The 19,703-nt window shown below is 41.5% G+C and overlaps 1 protein-coding gene across 1 annotated transcript in view; it reads left to right on the top strand.

Moving 5' to 3' along the window:
* The first annotated feature begins 882 nt into the window (after window positions 1-882).
* LOC117041753 overlaps window positions 883-19,703 on the top strand; it is a 47,466-nt gene continuing 28,645 nt past the window's right edge. Inside the window, exons 1-2 of the mRNA XM_033140899.1 lie at window positions 883-1,101; window positions 2,418-2,540. Coding sequence (XP_032996790.1) covers window positions 898-1,101; window positions 2,418-2,540 — 327 coding nt within the window. The 5' untranslated portion in view covers window positions 883-897. The remainder of the gene's footprint in view (window positions 1,102-2,417; window positions 2,541-19,703) is intronic.

Below are 19,703 nucleotides of genomic sequence, written 5' to 3'. Positions count from 1 at the left end.
AGTGCTTAATACACTTGCTAATATCTTGAATCTATCAGTGGAATATGAGTAGGCCTTCATGTCTCAGATGACGAACTCCGTATTGCTACATCCACCCAGTGTGAGTTTCAGTGCCTTGGATGACCCCCCCACTACAGGTTGAGTAAAAGGATTTTGTAAAATGGCAGTTGAGGAAGGCACATTGCCATGCTGACAACACTTCCTGTTTCTTCCTGTGCTGAGGATTTACACACAATAGGACCCTCCCTTTTCCTGTGGCAGTAAATTTATTTTCACTGTTTTTAATACTGATTTTTTAAACTGTTGGAACCCACCCTGGACCCGCTGCTGAAGGGCAAGTGAGAAGTTTAATAAGAACATAAACAAAACAAGGAGAATAGCTTTAAAAGGGCATTTTTGAAGGTATGCCTTGCCGTGTGTAATATTAAATCTGAATGATCCTTGACTTTATTTATTGTGACTCTTATCTGTACATACAAATATAATTGAGAGCTACAGTGATTTCAACAGGTTTATGTACTTAATGCATTTCAGAAAGGTAACCAAAGGTTGCTGTATTATTTATTCTTGCAATTTAAAATAAAGTTAGCAGTTTCGAGTTTTGTGCTTTTCGTATTTTCTAAACGACATCTGTTTTTGAAAATAAAAGTTAGTAAAAATAAAAATGGGGGGGGGGGTGCAAGTAGTTAGCCTTGCCTAGGGTGCAAAATATCCTGGCACTGGCACTGTTTTTTGTTTGTTTGTTTTAAAAATCTTTTTGCAACTCATTTTTTAAAAAGGGGTAACTATGCTCTCTCTCTCTCTCTCCCATCCCCCCAAATCTGAGGCAGAATTTTTCTTGGTTTACATAGCTTGTCTTTTGCAGACATCTCAGCTACAGCAACAGATCCAGTAAGAATGTCCGATGGAACAACAGTGTTAATTCCCCCCGATGGTTCTGGTGCCTTCCAATCAGGCCAAGGTTTCCCTGGTCTTCAACCAGCAGGGACAGTACAATATGTACAGTATGTAGTAGGCCAGCAGTATAGAAGCCCCAGCAACCCACCAAATCAACAAGAGTTGTTGAAGAAACTCCGCAAAGTAGAGTCCAAGGCTCTGGGGGTAAGTGCGGTGGTGTATTTTCTGCCATGAAAGCAAGGCCAGAGTAGGAAGGACTAAACTGACCAACAAGGTTGGTTTGATGACTGGAAAACTTTTCTTTGCCAACAGACTAATGCAGACAATGAGACAAAAACTTCCTGTAATAGTTGGTGATCTGTGTTAATTTTTTTATACTGCTTAGAGAGAGAGAGAGAACGAACACACACACACTGCAACCAATTTTGATTTTTTAAAAATGAAATGGTCATGTACAAGTATATTTATAAACATACTTGTCAATAGTGAAGAAGAGGGAATTTCAGCAGGCGTAGCTTGTCATGCAAATTCCCTCTTGGACTTTAGTATTAAAGGTGCATCTGCCCACCCTGAGTCACGGCTGAGAGCATATAGGAAAGAAGCCCTGCTAGCCTGGAAAACATAAAGCAGGTGGATTGGAGAATGTTGTTTTTGATTTGTTATATTTTTATGCTGCTCATAGGGGCCAAGGTCCCTTTGGCCTCCCAATAAAATATTTGCAAATTTAATGGTAGCTGGGGAAACCCAGACAGATGGGCGGGGTATAAATAATAAATTGTATTATTATTATTATTATTATTATTATTATTATTATTATTATGCCCGTGGCAACAGTCGCTTACCATAGAGCTTAGCTGAGCAGCCTCCCAGGCTGACTGTGGCCAGGCTGCCCTCCTGCTCACATCCTACAGGAGCCATGAAGGAAAGGGAATGCAAACGAGTCCAACCCTATGTGTTATTAGGACAGAAGCAAATAGTGAATGGGATATTAAACTTTACAAGGACAGCCTATATCCCCGTAAAAAGTTCACTTTGTTTGAAGACAGCACAGCAACTCTGCTTTCCTACCTGCCTTCCACCCCCCAAATAACACAATAGACAGAGGAACTTTGCTTCCCAGGAAGGGAGGACTTATGGGGAGAGTTTGTGAAGAACGGAAGGCTGAAAAAGGAAGATACAGTAAGCCCGTAATTTATGCAGTGGTTACATTCCAAAATTGCATTTAGTCAAAGTACATTGAGTACGACGGCAGGTGAAACTTCCAAAGTCTTTTTTCTTGCACACCTGCCCCCTTTTTATTTTTTTGCCAAACACATAAAGCTGAATGCTCACGAGATAGATGTGCATAGGTTGCAGGCTTACTGTATGTGCAATACATTAGTAGCTGGGGAAGCCCAGACCTGAGATGTTCTTTGCTGGTTCTCTTTCATAGGTAGGTTGATATCATTTGTCACAGCTGTTTTTCACCTGTATCAGGGCCAAGGGGACTGTTTGATCTTGTCTGTCCTTTCTTCTCACAGGCCATCCAGATCATAATTGGGCTGATCTTCATTGGTTTGGGGATTATTGAAATTATTCTTTTTGGTCAATATTACTTTCCTTTTGCAAGTATTGTGGCCTATCCATTCTGGGGTGGAATATTTGTAAGTATTACTTGCCTTTGAGAATGAAGGTTGTTTCAGTGCCCATGGTTGTGTGACTTTACCTTTAGGAAGGGAGCTACATTTGAATGGCTATTCAGTGTTTGGCTTTCTGAGCTCAGATACCTAACAGCAGGGGAAACAAGCCACTGTCACCCTTTGCTTTATCTCTGTAAAATGGATTAGGCATAGAATTTTTATGAAGTGAAAACAAAGAGTTTATTCATGTATGCTACAACAGCGGCAAGAGCCTTGTTAGCACAAGGATGGAAGAATGAGAAAATCCCAACGAAAGAACAATGACAAGAAAGACTGATGAGTTTATGCGGAGATGGCAAAGTTAACATATCATTTGCGTGAGAAGGACAACCGGGACTTTAAGGAAGAATGGGAACTTTTCACAAACGTATTTGAAAAAACAACAAAAGGATTTGGACTCCTTGGCAGGTTTTGAATAAACACCCACAAATTTATTAGTAGAACATATGATAGATAAAGCAATGATATGTAGAAATTTACAACATGCAGAGAATAATATGTATAAACAAATCAGAGAGAGGAGCTGAGGGAAGTCTTTGGAGGGTGGGAAAGGGAGGGGTGGGAGGGAATAAAAAGGGGGGGGGGAAATGTAATTGATTATAGTGATTGATAATTTGTATTGTTAAATTTGTTCAATAATTTTTTTTAAAGAATTTTTATGAAGTGAAAGGAAATAAAATAATGTGACTTGCCCCGAGTCCTAAAGAATTGACATAAATGCATGTATACATCACAGTCGTACCTTGGAACTCAAACGTCTTGGCTCCCAAACAAATCGGCTCCTGAACAATCAAAACCCGGAAGTGAATGTTCCGTTTTTGAATGATTTCCGGATGCCGATCGTCCGGCGTGGCTTCCGATTGGCTTCAGCCAATCAGAAGCCACAGTTTGGTTTCAAAACGTTTTGGAAGTCGAACGGACTCCAGGAACGCATTCTGTTCGAGAACCAAGGTACAACTGTATAAGCAAGCTTTCATTTGCCTTTAGTTGTGATTCACTATATTTGCCCTTATAGGAAAAGAATGCACTATCATCCGACATCACTCCCATGTTTTCATAGTACGGTGTAGTTGGAAATCAATGGGTTTTTCCTGTATTTGGAAGTGAACTGCAGCAAAATGCATTTTCTTCTTTTTCTTTTGCACAGTTCGTGATTTCTGGATCCCTGTCTGTGGCAGCTGAGAAATATCTAGACATCTGCTTGGTAAGATACAGTAAATACGTTTTCCCCTCTTCTTTCTTTTCCATCCTAACTCTTGATCCCATGAACTTCCATCCCAATAAAGCACGGGGGGCAGGGGGGCACTGGGAATCTGGCAACAGGGCTCAGACACATTGCTGTCTGGACAGCAAGGCAGTTATCAGGCAGAAGAATCTATAGCCTTGGCCTTTGCTGCTCTGCAGCCTCACCTAGGTAATGTACACAGAGGAGGACTTACTGTACCAGCAAATCAGTTTAGGAATCCATGGTGGAGAGGGGTGCACTTAAGGCAGCTAAGTATTTTTTTTTGTTGGTAACTGTATTCTTTGTGCCTCTTTTTAAGGTTAAATCCAGTGTGGGAATGAACATCACAAGTGCTATAATGGCCGCAATTGGCGCTGCACTATATGGAGCAGAGTTAGCAATAAATTCTAAAAGAATTGTTGATAGGAATCCTTTCAAGTTTACAATGCAGGTAAGTGAACAAGCAAACAGGGGTAAGTGAGAAAAACATTGGCTTTACAGGCAACATCCAATAATGAGAATGTGTCAATGGGAAAGACTCATGCACCTACCTTGAGCTTTGCTTCCTGTTTTCAAAGCACAAGTTCCTACAGCAAAGGAGACCAGCCACTGCTTAGTTTGAAAGGCAGCTTGTCTCTGAGGCAGTGGGGAATACTGTGGAGAAAACAGCAAGTAAAGTTGAAACTGCCCGTGTGGTTCTTTTGACCATGCATGTCCTTTCTTTGCATTTTGGGTTGTGCCTTTAGAAATGCGGGATTCTGGCAAACTCGTGAGTCTGGGAGAAGTTTCTGCACTTTCAGCACATCAGATATTTGTTCTATTTCAGCAAAGAGTCAATGGCTTAGCCTATAGTAGCCACTTTATTTGGCACTTCAATGCCTCCTTCATTGAGTACAACAACAGTTCTCAGAACCATCCTAACATCACATGGTTGAATGCCATTGTTGGATGCCTTGGTATATTAAAGCCATGGTTATTGTGTTTATTAGTCTATAATACAGTGGTACCTCTGGTTACGTACTTAATTCGTTCCGGAGGTCCGTTCTTAACCTGAAACTGTTCTTAACCTGAAGCACCACTTTAGCTAATGGGACCTCTCGCTGCCACTGCGCTGCCAGAGCACAATTTCTGTTCTTATCCTGAAGCAAAGTTCTTAACCTGAAGCATTATTTCTGGGTTAGCGGAGTCTGTAACCTGAAGCGCCTGTAACCCGAGGTACCACTGTACCTGATACTTTTCAGTGCAACCCCCACTGTGTTTGGTGGAGCATAGATCTCCAAACCAACTATTGTAAATGTGAATTTGTCACATTTGTGCAAGGGATGTGGAACAGGTTTGGCCAAGGTGTGGCCTTCCAGATGTCCTTGGACTCCAACTCCCATCAGCCCCACTCTGCATGCCCAACAGTAAAGCTGTGAGGGGAGGTGTCATCCAGCAACATCCAGTGGGCCAAAGGTTAGCCAACCCGATACAGCTGAAGGATGGCAAAGGTGTACACAATGAAGACTACTACCAACATTGTTAGTAGGGGGTGAAGGAAAGAATCACTGGTGTTCACATGCCATTTCAACAAAGAATGCAATTGTGCTTGTCCTCCAAAGCTATGATGGACTCCTTCCATTTCATCTGGTTCTGAAATAATGGTGTGACGTGTGTCCTTCGCTACACTGTTCTGCAGGATGCTAGTCATTGGCAGGCCCTTGGGTTTTAAAAACATTTGAGGCAAATGCCAAGGGAGGAGGGTTGCTATGTGGGAGCACTCTCACATGGGCACCTTAGATTGCTCTTGCCTTTAGTGGATCCATTATTAAAGCAAATTAACCGGAATGTGTTCTCTCCAAAGTAACAGCCTTCACATATTCATAGGCTTATGTTTGCAGACCAGGTATAAATGCCTATTAAACCTTGTCAGACATGCATTGTGAGCTTTGCTTTGTGATCTGGCAAAGCACACACACACACACACAACACACACACACACACACACACACACGGGAAGGCCCTCCCCAGGTTTGATACATTAAAAATTATGTCTGATCATGGTATGTTTGAAGAAGTATACTGGTATATAACATTATTTATCTCATGTAAACTGCAGACCCTTTCATCAAGAGAATTAAAATAGTTACCACTGCACTCCCTAATTCTTCCTAAGGTTTTTCTAATTTCTTCCTAATTTTTAAAAAGTAAGTTGTACCAAGAATGTGATTAGTAGGGCACTGTCTAATATTATAACTGAAATAATTGGTAGGAGGAACAAGTACACAATGCACAATTCTCTGCTTTGTAGGCCTCAGGTACTGGTCTTGCTGTGCTTCTCCTCTTCCTCAGCATTCTGGAGTTTGCCATCACTGTTTCCTTAGCACATTTTGTGTGTGAGGCAACCTGCTGCGACAAGATGGTAAGCATTTGAATATCTGGTTCAGGTATTTAAAAGCTCAAGGAGAAGATGGCATGCAGAATATATTTATTTGTGAATGTAGAATGCCTCCTTGAGTCTTTAGATTCTGAGGAATTTAGATCCTGAGTCTTATCCAACCTAGAATAGCTTTCTTCAACATTGGGTCCCCAGATGTTGTTGTACTCCATCTCCCATTATCTATGACTACTGGCTAAGCTGGCTGGGGATGGTGTGTTGTGTAGTCCAGCAGAACCTAAATTTGATGAGCACTGTTCTTGAAAGTCCTCTGTCCCTTATTTAATTTAATTGTATCAAAGTCAGCAAATGTCAAAAAGATCTCTGCCCCTGTCACATCTCCAACTGTCTACCTTTCATTGTTGCCTCAAGATGAAGGTGATACTTCTTATCTTTGTTCCTTATTCGTATGCTTTCCTGGTCCATTGGCAATTGCCACCCACCCTGCTGAACAGGCACATAGTGTTACTTCATCCTTGACTCCTCTCTCTCCTTTGTTTGCCATGCACAGACTATTTCAATCTTCCTTTACACCTCTGCCAAAAAATACAGCCCTTCCTCTGACCCCTCTCTGGTCCACTCCTTTCTCAAGGCCCACTTTTGCTGTGAAGTCTTGTACTCAACCCCTAGTTCCCATGCTGTATTTAGTACTAGAACTGGATGGGTTTCGGCTAATAAGTCCCGTTAGTGGTAGCCCTGCACACAGACTTTTGCTTCTGCAACAGGGCTTTCCCCCTCCCCTCCCCATGCACATTGCCTGATATTGGGTCTAGGAGCAAATAATAATAAAGCAAATCAACTTTGTGCATCTTTCAGGCCACAACTGTATTGCCGTACGCTGTCTTCGGACAAGATGGGAATCCCACCGAAGGCAATTCTGATCCTCCGGTCAATCACAGTTCACATTCTTCCCACGTTTAAAAAGTTGGTAACAATCAGCGATCTCAAAAATAGAGTTACCACGTTTTTGCAATATGTCCACCCAGGCTATGTGCTATTGCTGCAACTTTTGTTAGATTAATGAATATAAATAATTATTTTTGTCACCTGCTGGAAGTTCTCACCATGCTTGCTTAGGACTTGCATCTCAATATGCATTGTAATGATGGATGCCGATCTGAACTTTTTCTGTGGTTTATTTCTGTGCATCAGTGAAGTTAAATACCGTATTTTCCGGCGTATAAGACGACCCCCAGCTTTTCCAGTTAAAATATAGAGTTTGAGATATACTCAACCACAGTTTCTCCACCCGGTGTATAAGACGACCCCCGACTTTTGAGAAGATTTTCCTGGATTAAAAAGTAGTCTTATACGCCAGAATATACAGTATATAGCATAATGATTACAGATATGAAATGATGTATAATAATGTGCATGCTTAGATTGTTAAGAGTAAAGGGTATTTTGTATCAGTAACAATTTTAATTTACAGTGCTACCTTGGTTTTCGAACGTAATCCATTCCGGAAGACCGTTAGAGTTCCGATACTTTCAAAAACCGAGGCGCTAAGGGCAGTCCGCAGAAAATTAAGAAAAATAACATGTACACACAACAGAAGCCATTCGACTTCCAAGGTGTGTTTGAAAATGGAAGCATTTACTTCTGGGTTTTCTGCGCTCAAAAACCAAAATGTTCAACTTCCAAGATGTTCAAAAACCGAGGTACCACGGTACAGGGATTTATAGGAATTCATGGGGAGTAATTAAAATATATGCTTCATGCATTCCAAACTGTGCTGTGAACTATGGGTACTGTTCTTTCCTATGTCTCATTATTCATATAAGCAATAGTATCACACCAATTTGCACAAAAATTGCCGTGTTTCTTTGTGCCTTTTGCTCCTTTTAAATTTTGTGTCAGTTTTTCCAATAGTGCTGTTTCCCCAAAACCTTTCAAAACTGTGTACGCTCTATCAAGACCTCAGGTTCTTCATAAGCATGTTTATGAGAATAGTTATTTGCATTTCTCAAATCAAAGGAAATGACACAGACAGACAGTAGGCTAAAAGAAAAACCCAGTTTTTCATAATAATCGCATTCATCATTGACAAGCTGAGGCAGCCATTTTGGAGGTTCAGGTGGGAGGGGCTCTCACCAGAGTGGCAGTGAAAGAGACTGTTTCTTTTACTCTATTTCCTTTCTCATTCTCCCCTTCGCATGTTTATAATTAGAGCTGTGGAGACTCCTGCTGCCATAGCTTTAAATTTAAATGTTGAAGCGGAAACGAAGACCCTCCCTTGCCCTCACATGTAGCAGCTGTTTAAAAAAAAAAAAAAAAGTTTTAAAAGGAAAAAACACATCTTGCTGCCTCACTCTACCCAAGGCATGGCTCCCCTATTTGGGGAGTGAGGAAATCAAGCCCATTTTTAATGGCTGTTGCCAGTCAGGGATACTATTCTTCACAGAATGCCACAACATGTTACGAAGAGGTGTCATTTTGAAGGGATCTTGAAATGGTAGCCAGCTACATGATGAGTCCTCACCATAGGTGTCAACCCTCCCTGCTGTGTGCTGAGACACAGATTTACTAAGGGTCAGGTCTCTGTTTTGTGTGTTTGTGACAATAAGTCAACTGAATCCCTCCAGCATATAATGTTCAGTTGCCCCATGTATAGATCGGCGCGGACTAGTATATTAAACCCAATAAACCCTCCCTGCTGTTTCCCAATGCTATAATAAGGGAATTTCCTGTAAAAGGGGGGGGGGGAGTTGACAGCTATGGTCCCTACCACCACCAAACTTTGCCCTTCTTGTCTGAGAAATTCAGGGGTGGGGAATGTAATGGTCATAGCATTAGTTGGTAGGTTTCTAGGATGGGTTTCCCATATTGTTCAACAAAAGCACATAACACACAATCGGGGGAATGTACAGTGGACTAGTGCATAGCATGAGGATTTTTGATACAACACATTTCAGTACAAAAAAAAAATAACCAAAGCAGGCCTGAGCGTTGTCTAAAGCATTAAACATTGGTGGATAAATCAGTACAAGACTATGGAGAGTACGTGGTAAGTGCTGACTGGCAACTAACCAACGAACCTTCAAGTGCTTAATACACTTCTAATATTTTGAGCATATCAGTGGTACAATATGAGCATGCATTCATGTCTCATATGAGGAACTCACTATTCCTATAATCATCTAGTGTGAGTTTTCATTGGCCCTCCACTACAGGTTGAGCAAGAAGATTTTGTCAGATGGGCGATTGAGGAAGGGACATTGCCATGCTGGCAGCACTTCCCGTTTCTTCCTGTGGTGATGATTTACACACATACCCCCTGAGGAATTGCACACAATAGGACCCTCCTTTTCCTGTGACAGTAAATTTATTTTCACCATTTTTAATACTGATTTTTAAACTGTTGGAACCTACCCTGGACCTGCTGCTGAAGAGCAGGTGAAAAGCTTAATAAGAACATAAACAAAACAAGGAGAATAGCTTTAAAAAAGCATTTTTGAAGATATGTCATGTGTAATATTAAATCTGATGCCTAATAAAGGTTTGATAAGTAATATTAAATCTGAATGTTCTTTGACTATCGTAACTCTTATCTGTACGTACAAATGTAATTGAGAACTGCAGTGATTTCAACAAGTTTATGAGGAAGGGACGTTGCCATGCTGACAGCACTTCCTGTTTCTTCCTGTACCTGAGGAATTACACACAATAGAACCCTCTCTTTTCCTGTGACAGTAAATTCTTTTATCTGTTTTTAATACTGATTTGAAAAGCTGCTGAAAAGTCAGTAAGCACTCCAAATAAACATCATCTCACTGGACTCAAGCCAATAATGTGATGTATTTAACCAGTATTTGGTATATATTTTCAATGAGATGTGCAACAAACTAATAGGGTGATAATTGGCTGATTTGCTAGGATCATCTTTCTTAAATATAGAAATGACTATACGAATATTCCATTGAGGGGGAAAGTGACTGCTAATATTACCGTAATTTCCGTAACTAGAGCTGCTAGGATAGAGATCCATCAATAGAGGGCTGTTTTATACAGCGGTGGACCTATATTTTGGGGGCCCTGAAGCTTGAACTTTTATGGGTACCCCTTTGCAACTAGCAACGAGGTCTGGGTAACCCCTGTTATCTTTTTCAATGGGGTTGTTACATGACAGATCACACACCTTTACAACATATACGCTACTGACTCTCAAATTTTAGGATTGTTGAAATATATATAACAAAATAATAATAAATTTGAGTCGTGCAACTCAGATTGGGCCAACTAGACCCAAAAACTTTAAGCAATATGGACTAAATTCCCTTCTGGTGCCCCTTTAGAATTAGGGGCCCTGAAACTAAGATTCATTAGTTTTATAGAAGATCTGCCCCTGGCTTTATACACTTCTGCAATTATTCCCTCTTCCCCAGGTGCCTTCCAATTTTTAGAGTATAAATTATTTCACAGATTTCACTCTCTATCAAGGTTTTATTGGAGCAAAGGAGGTAGACACATTCCCCTAGCCCTCAAATTTTTTGGAGCGAAAGACTTCTGACAAATCTGTTATGGTTCACAAATATGGGGAACTCTTCAAAAAATGAATCTGCAAATTCTCCAAAATAAATATATTCATGCCATTTTTGAGCTCTCCAAGGGAACTGAGTCTTCCATGCTTTGTTTGGAATGTGGTTTTTGTTCCGTGAAGGTTCCCTTAGGTATTGCATATTCTCCAACTGCCCTGAAAATGCTGGAACTCTAATGAAAACCCTTAAGCCATGACTTCCGGCTGGCGACGCCATAGCGGGTGGTCGGGGCTGCTTCGGCTGCGAGGCGCCCGATCCATCCCGGGGGTTAGGAGCCCCGCAACCGCAAAGCGGGGCTCCGGTTGGGGTGCGGGAAGAGCGTCCCGCACCCTGGGCTCCCCGGCTGCGCCCACGGAGGCTCCGAACCCTTCCCTTGCCCCCCCTGTAAAGGGGGAGTGGGGGTGAAGGGACAACGGAGCCGGGCTTACGGGGATATGCCCCAACCGGGATGCAAATGCGGCGACAAAGCCCGCGGTGAGCGTCTTAGTTCTACCTTTGAAGAATGGAGCCAAAGGAACCCGGTGGTCGTGAGTAACTAATTTGACCAGAAATCGAGCTTTTGGAACGATCCGGGGGGAAGGAGAAAGGCAGCCTGCCTTCTTCCCTTCGAGTTAAAGAAGCTAACCAATTCGAGCAACTGCTGCTACAGGACTGCTACAATGTGCCTAAAATTGATACATGAGACTGGCAAACTTTTTTCTTGGGAAGTAAATTAGTGGAAAATATCTCCATTTAAAGTTGCGGTATCTGCGCTCCAGTTTAGGAAAATGGCGATGAACAGAGAGGCAGGAGTAGAAATTTGATACCCACTTCCTCCCCCTCTACCAGTATGCTGGGCTTCGTCCTTGAACTGGTACTGAACTCTGGACTAACGGACGAACAGAGGCTCACTGCTTTGAAGGTGGAACTGCTGTACAGGAAAGTCAAAGTCTTGTGTGGGGGTCTGAAAGAGAACCAATTGCCCACAGAGGAGGCTTTTAAAACTTTTAGCACTTTGGAAGAAAGTCTTGCCAAAGAGCTGAGAGGGTGTCTGGGAAGATGGAGAGAAATGAGTGAGCTACTTCGGAGAAGAAACTCGCCTTTTGGGGGTGGCAGTCCCAAGGCGACGGTAAGATTTGTTATATCCAGTCCCCGAGGTGTGAGCTCGGGGGCCAGGGACAGAGAATTATGGTTTTTACAAGAAGAAAAGGAATGCTACAAAGAACCGGAGAAGCTGAGAGACGACGAGATGGACATCCTGGAGCTCGTGGCAAGGAGAGTTTTGGACTGTGCCTGGATCTGTGGACGCTTGGAGAGGGAAGCCACAGGGAAATTCAGTGTTGAGGCCACCAGGAGAAGAATAATGGACAGAGGGGGTGTGGGGTGAAACACTAAGTAAAATTTGAAGTAGCCTGTCATGGAATTTTGAAATCGGAGGGTGAATACTGTCAACAATCTTTCTGTTTTATTTTTTGTTTGAATATGAAAGGAGATATTTTGAGTTACTATGTTATTAGCAGCAGTTTAAAGGATAGAAGAGATAGATATGATATAAATGATTGGTGAAGATTTCAATGGAAGAAGAATTATGATGAGATATTACTACGATGATGCATTGTTAGTTAAATGTTGAATATATAATTGTGTGTAACTATATAATTGAATTTGAATTTCAGGAGAAATGGTTATAAAATAGATTAAGGATATGAACTCGAAGGAGAAAGGGCAGGGGAAGTCAATGGTCAAGATATGGAAATAGAAATTTTCTTTTTAAAGAAAAGATGCAACAAGAAAACTTGACACTGTTTGTATTTGTTTTATCAATGTATTTGTTTTGTATTTGTTTAATTGTAGGTGTGGGTGTGGGTATATGTGGTTATAAGAAAAAGGTCAATAAATTCTTATAAAAAAAAAAAAAAGAAAACCCTTAAGCCATTATTGTTTCTCATTTTGTCACACAGAGGTCTGAATTCCCAAGGGGTCTTCAGTTCAGTACAGCATTTCAACGTGTTACTGGAAGTTCTTTTCTGTGCTTCACTCTAACACATTACCAGTACTTAGATCAGTGATTCCTACTCAACCCCCACTCAAGATGGTAGCACTTCCTGTTGTTAAGAAAACAAGATCTGGGCCACCTGAATGCCCCATAGAAAGTCTTCCACCATTTCCCCATACCTCAGTCGGTGGGTCTCCTATAAATAAAGTGGTGGGTGAGAGAGTGAAGGGGGCGGAGCCTTCTGTGAGGCTGCTGCCTGGCTTGGTTCTGGTTTGCTTTGTTTGGCTGCTGCATCTGCAGTAAAAGCTGAAGGATGGCGAAGTTCCATCGTCAGATGTCGAGGTGGTGACCCTGTGGGAGAAAGTGGCTGTGCTGGAGGCAGATAGGGCCCAGGGGGATAGGGCCCATTTTAGTAATTTCTGCTTTCAAGAAGATGCTGAATCTTAACATTAGAGCAGTCCCATCTTGGAATCAAGAAATGCTACAAGTTATTGAGCAAATACGGCCATTCTTTGGACATTCTGAATTCATTAGGCTTTGAGACAGCATCCCACCACATGAAATCTCACGTTTTAAAGCATGGCTTTTGTGCTGATCACACTACTGCCTGGCTGCCTAAATGTGCCACTTTGTATGCCAAGCTACCCATTTAGACTCCTTGCCCGCACTATGTAACCAGCATCACAAATATCAAACAAATAAAAGACTTTGCAGCTCTGCAGCTTCAGTCAATCCACTCTGCCATAGTTGAAGGACACTGTTGCTATGAAGAGAGAATTTGCCCATATGGAGGTAATGTGCCTGAAGACTTACCCAAAGACTTAGTGGTGTGCCTAATCTACAAAAATTTAAGAGCCGTCTTGTTTAAAGATTTAAATCTCCAAATAGAGAGATCAAGTGGATACTTAATTAACTTTTTATTAGGGTACGAGTTCCCCTATACCTCTAGAAAAGTGACCTGTTTTGCCTTTAGAGCAGCAATTTTAAGGAGAAACATTTGTGGAGACTATAAATTCTTCAGGGGAGCAAACTCTTTTCTGAGCAAATGTTTGCTTTAAATAATTATTTTAACTGTGTAATGTATTCTTTTCTATGTTTATTCTGTTTTATGTTTTTCTTTTTCATAATGGCTTCAGCTAGACAAAATAAAGTAATAATAATAGTGATCATGATTTTTAAATTGTTGCAACTCACCCTGGACCTGCTGCTGAAGGGCAGGTAAAAATTATAATAAGAACATCAGCAAAACAAAGAAAATATATTTTAAAAAGCATTTTTGAAGGTATGTCATATGTAACATTAGATCCGAATAATAGCTGACTTCATTTATTAATACTATCTGTAGTTACAAATTGAAGATTACAGCAATATCAATAGGCTTATTGCACTAATGCAAGTTTGCAAATACTTGGTTGGTTGGATGGATAAACCACATCCTAAAAAGAATAACTTGAAACAACACCATCCTACTTCCTATTTTCTAACAATAAGCACTGTTTTCATGATCGCTTTGTGGAGAGATTATTAAGCTCAGAACAAGCACATCAGGGAGTGTAATGTGCTTAGATGTGAGTTAAGGTATTTGGAGAGAGTAGTTAATCTGATCCCAGGCTCACCTCTGAAAGACTTGAAGGAATAACCAAGTGCTTCTGAGCACGTGCAGAGGGATTTCCCTTCACTGCTGAATAACCAGAACCTTTTCAAAGAACTGAAGGTACATCTGACCTTATTGGAGTTTGTGGAAGGTTTGAATTTTACACTATTTTTGTGTGTTTACTAGAGTTGGTCCTCACAGTGCTGGATGTATGAAGTAGAAAGGTGGTTGCTTCAAGTGGCAGAATTTCTGGGAGCAGATGAAGGCATGGACAGATGTGTAAATCAGGCAGCAAGGTTTTGTAATTGGTTGGTCATAAGTAATTAATGGTCTGCTTCCAGCAGCAAAACCTTTTGGGCTGATCCTGATTCTCATATTATGGAAAGGTGTTGGGCCAGCCTTGTTAACTATCAATAGTTTTGCTGTGGGTTTAAGATTTCAAGAGCAGACTATCTCATTGAAGTCAGAGCTGTGTACTGCACTAGAGATTATAACCTCTCTCATCTTGACTCCAGCTCTACACAGCTAGAAGACTGGAAGCTAAGGTTGATGCCTTAACAGACCCCATGATCAATAATGATGTTGTGCAATGTCACAAATTGTGCTTTCTTATGACTCCATGTACCCACAAATTTCCTTGGTCCATGTGACTAAATCCAGATGAAGGGTGAAATGTCTGTGACTGGTATAGATACCCTATGGTTGTTTTTTTTCTGATCCTGCATTGACTTATGAAATGTTGATGGTCCCAAAGAAAGATTATCTCTATCCATAAATTTAAAGCCATTGGCTCTGCAGGCGTCACTTTTATAAGCTATAGGATTGTCATGGCAGGGGTATTATTTTTGTTAGCCAATTGCCTTAACTAAAGGGTACTGCCATGTCCCTTTAATATTTTAGGAAATTTGAGGCTGAAATTTTCATTCCCCCCCCAATGGGTTGCATTTTGCAGACATCTCAGCTATGGCAACAGATCCAGTGATAAAGTCTAATGGAACAGTAGTGTTGATTCCCTCTGACGGTGCTATCCAAGCAGGTCAGGATTCCCCTGGACTCCAACCAGCAGGGACAGTGCAATGTATACAAAATGTAGGCCAACAGCCTGGAGGTTCCAACAACGAACAGATTCAAGAAGATTTGTTGAAGAAACTCCACAAAATAGAGATCAAGACTCTAGGGGTAAGTTTCTTTGACATGTTCAGGTCCATGGAATGGTGGTACTTTCCTGCCAAGAGTGTAAGAAGAACTAAACTGATTCACATTGGTTTCTTACCAGGGTACTACCAGACAAAGATTCAACCAGATTATCCTCTGGTCCAAGATGACTTTTTTTTGGTGATATTTCAATACTTTTGGCCCTCACTGATTGACTGGCCAACTGACTCACACATACAGAGGAGCAGTGAAATTATCAGGGTAATTCCTGATGAGATTGGGTTCTGAAAACTGATAGTCCAAGGCACCCATTATATTCACTGTGGCGTTGCATGAGTTCAGGGAAGGAGGGGGCTCAGGTTAAGAAAGACAGACAAAGAGTTTGACGTGCAAGCTCTGGGGAAAGTGCGTACTCACACACGGACCCAGGCTACTTTTATTACATCAGGGAATTTCATGACAGAAATAAAAAAGGACCAATCAAATCCATCCAGCACCTCCCAGAAAATCCCACCCCTGGGAACAGGGTCAAGTAACAAAGACTCTTTGAAGAACACAGGAAACTAACTTTCCCAACTACAGACCTATTAGCATTTCTACATTTCAAAGCCAGGCACATGAAAGAAAACAGGAGATTAGGGCGAAAGTGAGAAACATCTTCCTGGCATCACCCTGCCTTTTGTCAGGACTGTTAGTTGCCTAACCTCCCCTCCAAAAACCTAGCACATCAGCATAATTACATCAAAGAGAAAGATCCTATCTAGGTATCAAGGAAGCAATTAACAAGACAGTTGTAAATGTAAAAGCAGCATCTGGCTTAGCAGCCACTAACTCTTAGGGATATGTGACTTGCCCGCTTAGGGGTCATGGAGAATAGAAAGAGCCACATGCAGGCATGCAGACACATGTAGAATTGGACCAGAAAACATACTGCTAGATTGGACCAACCAAGAGACATTCACTCCACCGACTCATGGGCCTGGAGGGCAGTCGATCGACCGGCACCTAACCAACCAGCATATGATTCCTCATCATAATTCCGCATGAACACTGCATGAACACTACAATTCACCATGTGAAAGTTGTATCTGTTGAGTTTTCTAGGCCAAGAGAGAGCTGGAGTTGATAGAAAGAACATCAGGAGGTTTCTCGTATCTCTCTTGTTATCTGCCTTTATGCCTCTTCTTAACAGGAGTGGGGAGGGAGAAGAGCAGAGCAAATCTTCAATCCCATGGTAGAATTGCCATATTTCAAAAAGTGAAAATCCAAAGTTTTTTTTGGCAAAGCAAAGTTGTTGCGCTTTTCAAGGCCCTATCCTATGGACACTTACTGACTCAGCAGTAGGGATTTCCAGTGGTGGCCCCAGGCTTCAGAAACTTCTTACATGTTGGCATCCAGAAGTCCACCACAATCACACCTTTTGGGGGATGCTGTTTCAAGCGGCTTTTAGTGGGGATTTCTTACTGCTCCTTTTTATTATTAATAATAAATCGTGCTTCAGAGCAAGTGTGGTTAAATTGTGGTTCTTGAGAGGTTGTTAGACCCCAGTTCCTCTCATACTTGAGCATTGACCATGGGGGCTGATGGGAGTTGGGGGTCTGTAATATCTGAAGGGCAGCAGAATTTTTATAGAATACTTGGGAGTTTCAGGGATGTTATTTTGTTCTCTCACAGTTGATGTACTCTTGTTTTAATACGTAAGACACCTTGGAGGGGAATGTTTGATCTTGTCTGTACTTTTTTCTCACAGGCCATCCAGATCATGCTGGGACTGATCTACATTAGCTTGGCGACAATTGTAATTGTTTGTTTTCGCAGATATTACAGACTTTTCACTTCTGTTGTAGGTTATCCATTCTGGAGTGGAATATTTGTAAGTATTACTTGCCTTTGAGAATGAAGTTTCTTTCAGTGCCCATGGTTCTGTGACTTTAACTCTTGAGGAAGAGATCTACATTAGAATAGCTATTCAGTGTTTGGCTTTTTTGGGTACAGATACCTAACAGCGGGGGAAACAAGCCACAGTCACCCTTTGCTTTATTTCTGTAAAATGGAATTGTCATATAATTATTATGAAGTGAAAGGAAATGAAAGTGAAATGAAATGAAATGAAATAATGTGTCATGCCCTGAGTTCTAAAAAATAATAATGACAGAAATGCATGTATATGTTATATACAAGTTCACATCTGTCTTCATAGGTGATTCAGTTAACAATTTGCCCATAAGTAATAATAATAACAATAATTTTATTATTTATACCCCGCCCATCTGGCCGGGTCCCCCCCAGCCACTCTGGGCGGCTCATAAGGGCCCATAAGGGAAAAGAATAGCCATCACCTGACATCACTCCCATTATGCTATTGTGCTATGTAGTTGGAAGTAGATTGATTTTCCTGTATTTTTAAGTGAACTGTCGCAAAATGAATTTTCTTCTTTTTCTTTTGGATAGTTCATTTTTTCTGGATCACTGTCTGTGGCAGCTGAGAAATACCCAAACAAAGCCTTGGTGAGATGTAGAATGTTTTCTCTTTCTTCTTCCCTTCTTCTCCATCCTAACTCTTGGTTCCATGAACCTTTATCCCAAGGAGTGGGGGTAGGGTATTGGGAATCTGGCAACATGGGACAGACACTTTATTCCCTGATACCAGGTTACTTATGAGACAGAAGGGTCTGTTGGCTTGGCCTTTGCTGCTCTGCAGTGCAACCTAGATAATGTCCACAAAGGAATAGTACAGCTCACCAGCAAATCAGGTTAGGAATCAAGGGTAGAGGGGGTGGTGAATTTAAGGCAATTAATTTTTTTGTTTGTAGCCTCATTCTCTCTCTCTCTCTCTCTCTCTCTCTCTCTCTCTCTCTCTCTCTCTCAGGTTACATCCAGTGTGAGAATGAACATCATAAGTGCTGTAATGGCCACAATTGGCATCGTTCTATATTCAATGGAGATAAATATAAATATAAATAATAAAAGAGATTATAGTGATTCTGAAGGCTTTCTTCTGCAGGTAAGTGAACAAGCAAATACAAGCAAGTATGAAAAACATTGATTTTACAGGCAACATCCAAGAATGAGAATGTGTGTCAATGGGAAAAACTCATGCACCCACCTTGAGCTTCGCTTCCTGTTTTCAAAACACAAGTTCCCACAGCAAAAGAGATCAGCCACTGCTTAGTTTGAAAGGCAGCTTGTCTCAGAGGCAGTGGGGAATACTGTGGAGAAAGCAGCAAGTAAAGTTGAAACCGCCCATGTGGTTCTTTTGACCAGGCATGTCCTTTCTTTGCATTTTGGGTTGTACCTTTAGAAATGTGGGATTCTGGCAAACTCGTGAGTCTGGGAGAAATTTCTGCACTTCCAGCACATCAGATATTTGTTCTATTTCAGCAAAGAGTCTATAGTAGCCACTTTATTTGGCACTTCAATGCCTCCTTCATTGAGTACAACAACAGTTCTCAGAACCATTCTAACATCGCATGGTTGAATGCCATTGTTGGGTACCTTGGTACATTAAAGCCATGTTTTATTCCATTTATTAGTCTATAATACCTGATACTTCTCAGTGTAACCCCCATTGTGTTTGGTGGAGCATAGATCTCCAAACCAACTATTGTAATAGGATTCAGGGGCACCTCTTGAATGGGCCATTGGCTCGGGCTTTTGTCACCTTTGTGCAAGGGATGTGGGACAGGTTTGGCCAAGGTGTGGCCTTCCAGATGTCCTTGGACTCCAATTCCCATCAGCCCCACTCTGCATGCCCAACAGTAAAGCTGTGAGGGCAGGTGTCATCTAGCAACATCCAGTGGGCCAAAGGTTAGCCAACGCGATACAGCTGAAGGATGGCAAACATGTACACAATGAAGACTACTACCAACATTGTTAGTAGGGGGTGAAGGAAATAATCATGTACACTGGTGTTCACATGCCATTTCAACAGAGAATGCAATTGTGCTTGTCCTCCAAAGCTATGATGGACTCCTTCCATTTTATCTGGTTCTGAAATAATGGTGTGACGTTTGTCCTTCGCTACACTGTTCTGCAGGATGCTAGTCATCAGCAGACAGCAGGCCCTTGGGTTTTAAAAGCATTTGAGGCAAATGCCAAGGGAGGAGGGTTGCTATGTGGGAGCACTCTCACATGGGCACCTTAGATTGCTCTTGCCTTTAGTGGATCCATAATACAATCAAACCTTTGTTGTCAAACCTAATCCGTTCTGGAAGCCAGTTCAGC

Source organism: Lacerta agilis, chromosome 1 (assembly GCF_009819535.1).
Source record: "Lacerta agilis isolate rLacAgi1 chromosome 1, rLacAgi1.pri, whole genome shotgun sequence".
Taxonomy (NCBI): Eukaryota; Metazoa; Chordata; class Lepidosauria; order Squamata; family Lacertidae; genus Lacerta; species Lacerta agilis.
Note: the sequence above shows the minus strand (reverse complement) of the source record. Positions and strands in the feature narration are given on the sequence as shown.